The sequence below is a fragment of the Centruroides vittatus genome, unplaced genomic scaffold (genome assembly GCF_030686945.1).
Source record: "Centruroides vittatus isolate TY-2023 unplaced genomic scaffold, ASM3068694v2 contig_519, whole genome shotgun sequence".
Lineage (NCBI taxonomy): Eukaryota > Metazoa > Arthropoda > Arachnida > Scorpiones > Buthidae > Centruroides > Centruroides vittatus.
Window position 1 is genome coordinate 75,240 of NW_027122304.1, and position 5,575 is coordinate 80,814.

Sequence of the window (5,575 nt, forward strand, 5' to 3'; positions counted from 1 at the left end):
ATTGCTTCTTTTTTTCGGCTCGTCTTCAATTCTATCGCGATACGACAAAGATGCGCGATGTTTTAGTAATTTTTAAATAGAAATACAGTCAAACCTGTTTTTATGCGGTCTTTTTTGTGCGGTTTTTTATTTGTGCGATTTTTTATGCGATTTTTTTTGTGCGGTATAGTTGGCGACTAGTCTCGTGCGATTTGTCATGTCTCACGTTGACTTATTATAGCTAAATAAACTTATTATAGCATAAATGAACTTATTATAGTAATATTATTGAATGAATATGTGAAAAATGAAATAATTTATTTTTTAAGTCAACAAAACACCACCTGGACAAAAATATGTAAAACAGACGATAGACCAGACGATGCAGTCAAGTGCTGACATCTGTTGTCAATAAATTCTATTTCGTACGGTTTTGAGTTATTTTCTATGTGAGACTTTTTTTGTGCGGTCCCTGTTGACCGCATAAAAATAAATATTTTTTAATTGTGTTGCGAAAACTATTTTTTACAGCCATTCGTGAAGTTTCGTGCGATTTTTTATGCGTTTTTTTATGCGGTCCCTATCCACCGCATAAAAACGGGTTTGACTGATATAATTTTGGATTGACATATTTTTTTCTTTATTTAAATTTATCAATTATTTTAATATAAATTACAATTACTTACAGAGGCCACGGTGATAGTCTATTGTTGGAAGAAGAATATAACTTTGACTACCTCCAAATGTCTTCTACCAAATTATAAAATTTCAAATTACTTTAAGACACAATTTTACTTTTATGTTTATCGTACTTTTACCGAATTTAATTCGCTAAAATTGATAGTCAAAGTTTTGATAATATTTTTATTTCTGTACATTATTTTAAAGCCTGAATAAAATTTCCACCTAATATTTTGGTAACAGATGGTTTCCATTGTAAGTTCTTAAGAATTATATATACATCGTGGGTTATGAAACTGGTGCTTCTTAAAATCATGAAAGAAAGTCGTGTTTTCACAATACTATCCTTCCGATTATTAATGGGTCTCCCTCTATATTTTCTAAGGAAAATGCTCAAGAAAACAAAGAGTCAATTCTTAATGAGCCACTATGTCAGGTCCATGTATATGAAGAGATCTTGTACAGAACTACCGTAATAAAATACGCTTTTTGTGTAGTATTATAAGTCATTTGACATTACAGTGTTAAAACAATGCTTTAGCATCACACAGATTAGTAGTAGGCCTACAGATGATTTCTCTCGAGAAATTTTTTGCCAAATGTGGAAATCTCTTCTGCATGTATCTTTTTTGTAAATCAAAACTGCTCAGGACAGTATATGTGCCAAACATTTTTAAGATCTACCCGATAGTTCTTTCTAGAGACGGTTTTCAGTTATAAACACCCTGCTTGTTGTTTCATTGAATTATACTTTCAATTATGCTATTTTCCTTAATTTTTACTTAATTAAGTAAACTATTAAAGTTCATTTAATAGTACGAAGCATTTCATACAAGTAGCTTATTTACTTAATCGAAACCAAAGTAAAATTAACACTGCAAATAGATTTGTACCTTTTCGAAATGAACTTTCACGTATAGTTAGCTGATTCTCTGCAATTCGTGGAAAATGTTGAACACCGAAAAAACATTCGCTATTGAATGGTAATATAGGTACATTCGGGTACATTTTTGTAAATAAAGAGAATGCGCTATTGTTTTCTGCATCGTGATTTACTGACTTTTGGCTAAAATAAAACGCTATAGATTTGTAAGCAACGAAGTGTCCCAGAGAAGTAAATATTTCTCTCAGTTTATCTTCACTTCTGGGTAGTTTTATTGACATAGCTTTAATTCGCCTTCCTGAAAACACTATGCATCTGTAGTTTTCGTGACGTTTCTTGACGTCTTGAAGATTAGCTAGACCTGCTAACGCGCATTTTGGTGTAACATTTAACAGTCGGTGGTCTATTTTGCCATCCAAGAACCATAAAACACATTTTGTTTCTTCATCTGGAATTTTCGTAAGTTTTGAAAAGTTCGTCTTACTCGGCTCTAACATTTCTTGAATTTCCACTGACGAAAAAGTAAATCTGTTCATGTTCACGCCTGGGAAAGACGGAAAAAATGCAATCCAAACGTAAAATAGATCCTTGGAAAATTCCTCTTCCGATTTTTCTTTAGCAACAAAGCAAAGTAATTTAGAATTTGACATTAAAATTATTATTTTTTTTCATAAAACATTGCACAATACTTACTGTATAGTTTATTAATTCCGAACTTGAGTGGATCGTGTAGTTTTTTGTCGCATAGATGGCAATCAACACTCCAACTATTATCGAAACCCACAATAAAGTTTCGGTTTTCTTTTTCTTCTTTAACGTAGTGAAACAAACAGGAAGGTGAATGAAAAGCAATAAATTGCATTATCAAGCGTGGCAATATCTATAAATAGGAACAAACATTAAAATTTATTATCCTCTCGAATTTGGCATTTAAGATTTCACGAAGACCCTGAACTTTATCTTCACTCATCTTAAAAGCGCATATATACTGTACATTGATAAATTATTCTATCTTTAATAGCCTGATAACTATACTTCAATATAATTGGGCTACGATTTGAAAATTGCAGACCTATACTTATGCTGACAATGTCACAATAAGTAACTGGTCATTAGTTTTTTTTTCCTTTGTAATCTCTCATATCTTATGCATTGAAAACTATTACTTTGATAAGAATCTGTGGACTTCAGCAGATTGACGACAAGCTCAAAGATACAAAAAAATTGTTTGTCGATGCGGGAGTGCATAAAATTATTAAACACGGGTGATTAGCGCCCCATCGAGAGGCTGATCACGAAAATTTTTTCAGACATTTTTAACACCTAAACGGGCAATTTCCGAAAAAAATGCCTTCCCCAGGAATTATTTCTCCTTGGCGGATCGCCCACCTGTTGCTTTGCAACATCCAATCAAATGGAAACTGATCGAGTGGCCTTTCAGAAAAGCCTTTCTGCCAAAGGCATATGTGGAAACTCGTTTCAAAGAGTGCATTGGTTAGTAAACGGTTTTAATACAACCGGATAAAATATTATTAACATAGCTTATCCGGCTGTGTTAAGGCTACTTTACACAGCCAAAATAGTGTTCTGTATGTTAGAAGTCTTCAAATGCAACAGATTTTTACTTCATCGCTTTAATACTTTTGCGAAAAAAGAAATACGCTTGGCTTCTCATAGAAATTAAGTTGACTAAGTCGCAGTAAAAACATTCGTTGATTTTAACCGTTAATCAAACTTGCCCGTTATGTTAAGGTTACTTTTAGACTGCCCACTTGGTCACACCACTGAGTGGCGCCATCAGTCGCGTATACAACCGACTCATATTTACCACTAACAGGTAATGGATACCACTTGATGGCCTTTGTGAAAAATCCAAGCCAAACGAGGATTCGTGTCTACTTATCACAGACAAGCACCACTAACATCCGTGTGAAAGCATACCTCCAATATACAAGGATTTCAGTGGGAAAAATCAATGGAGAAAATTTTTGAATTAAAATAACGTTACTTCCGGTCAAAACCGGAAGTTCGTATATAGTTAATTGGGACTTCTTGCCATTAGGCTTTCCACTTCTGGTCTCGAGTTTAATCGTTCTAACTCTGTTTTCGATATTAAAAACAGACATACATGCGTTAATGAGAATTTATTAGCTACAATTTGTGAAAATTGTAGCTGTTCTTAAATTTAGAATATATAAAATAAGCATTTAATCAAACTAATAGCCATTTGGTTTGCTTACTTACTGCTTGTTACTTCGTAGCACGCATGAAATGTATACTTAATGATGCTTTCAGATCAGAATACGATAAAATATTTATAAAATTAATGAGATTAATTACTCGGAATAGTTTAACAGGAAGTTAAATAGACACCTAGAAAAAATTAGCGATATTACTTTATAAGTTTTTAACATATGCTTACTTTGACGTCGAAGAGTATTCTATTTCTATAAAAAATCCATTTTGCCACTTTTCTCCATAATCGACATACGCCCATGGCCCTCTTCAAATTCTGATTATCTAAAAATCCTAATATATGTAGTATTAAGTATTCATAATTCATAACTGTCATTTCGGCAAGGTTTTGATGAGCGGTAGATGTCTCTTCAATATCGGCATGCACTTCCATGTCTGTTTTCGTTTCAATGACTGAATATTACTCATTGAAAACTTAAATTAAATATTCAATATATTACTTTTGCCGGAAATTGCTAATTTCATATTATAGATCGAAGTGCGAATTACTATATTACACATGTAAGAAATTCTGCGAATTTTAACAATAAATAATTTCATATTGATGGATGTTTTTTTATTCTATAAATAACAACTACTGTATTTGAAATTTGTTCTGTCGGTTTACTCCGATAAAACAAGACAATTCAAGACGTAAGCGATCCGCCAAGGTTAGATGCCTCCCGGGAGGGCTTTTAACAGAAAATGGTTTCTATTCAGGTGTTAAACGAAAAGAAAACCTGGAAAATTTCACGTGACGATCATTGATGAGGCGCGAACTAACAACCAATTATCATTGTTCAGTGGTTCTATCCAGTCGGTTATTGGTAATCTTTTATTTGAAGTGAACCTTGTGTATTGTTTATTTAAATAAATATAAAATACACATGGCCGACGGTAATACATTGTATAAGTATATAAAAAACAACGTTTAACAAATTACTTTGCTTTTCGTTTATTCTTCCGTCGTTCGCTATCAGTTGACCAGTCCACATTTCCACAAATACGAAGGCGACCTTTCTTTATAGGCTACTGCCGAAAGGTCGCCTTCGTATTTGTGGAAATGTGGACTGGTCAACTGGTAGCGAACGACGGAAGAATAAACGAAAAGCAAAGTAATTTGTTAAACGTTGTTTTTTATATACTTATACAATGTATTACCGTCGGCCATGTGTATTTTATATTTATTTAAATTGTAATTTTTACGGAAAGTGGCGATAGCTCCAGAGGACGTTTTACCTATTTTACATTTTGTTACGTCGGCAGTAGCCTATAAAGAAAGGTCGCCTTCGTATTTGTGGAAATGTGGACTGGTCAACTGGTAGCGAACGACGGAAGAATAAACGAAAAGCAAAGTAATTTGTTAAACGTTGTTTTTTATATACTTATATTGTTTATTTGTTTACGGCAAAACAACACTTGGGCGATCTGCTTAAGAGGGTATGCCTTCCGGGAGATCTTTTTAAGGCTAACTGGCCCCTATTCAGGCGTTACAGACGTAGAGAAAACTCGGAAAACTCCACGTATTCAGCCCGTCCTGGCGAGGCGCAAACCCACAATCCCAGTGTTCAGGGAACTGAACCGCTTGGCCACTGGTGAGCCTGTTAATTTGTTCCACTCAGTTTTTTAAATTAAGCAATTATGTGGATCGATAGCACACAGAGTAGAGTGAACTTGGACCGGTTTAACATAGCTTTCTTTTCTTGGTGCAAGTATTAATGGAAATCTGAACTAAACAATATTTGTGTAAAATTTGTATACTTCACTATTCAATTGAGTTTTATGCCAATCTGTACA

General features: G+C 33.7%; 1 protein-coding gene across 1 annotated transcript; it reads right to left on the bottom strand.

Annotated features, from left to right (window-relative positions):
* Nucleotides 1-1,425: 1,425 nt before the first annotated feature.
* On the bottom strand, nt 1,426-4,151 carry LOC136978374 (uncharacterized). Its single transcript, XM_067274073.1, has 3 exons — nt 3,966-4,151; nt 2,237-2,423; nt 1,426-2,156 (listed from the first exon to the last, which is right to left on the bottom strand). Exons 1-3 carry the CDS (start codon nt 4,113-4,115, stop codon nt 1,501-1,503), a joined length of 993 nt encoding a protein of 330 aa, XP_067130174.1. The 5' UTR covers nt 4,116-4,151; the 3' UTR covers nt 1,426-1,500.
* Nucleotides 4,152-5,575: the final 1,424 nt, after the last annotated feature.

Coding starts and splice junctions, on each gene's coding strand:
- LOC136978374 (XM_067274073.1), bottom strand. CDS start 4,115: ATGACAGTTATGAATTATGAATACTTAATACTACATATATTAGGATTT. Junction 2,424..3,965: donor GAATACTCTTCGACGTCAAA/GTAAGCATATGT, acceptor TCCTATTTATAG/ATATTGCCACGCTTGATAAT. Junction 2,157..2,236: donor CGGAATTAATAAACTATACA/GTAAGTATTGTG, acceptor TTGTTGCTAAAG/AAAAATCGGAAGAGGAATTT.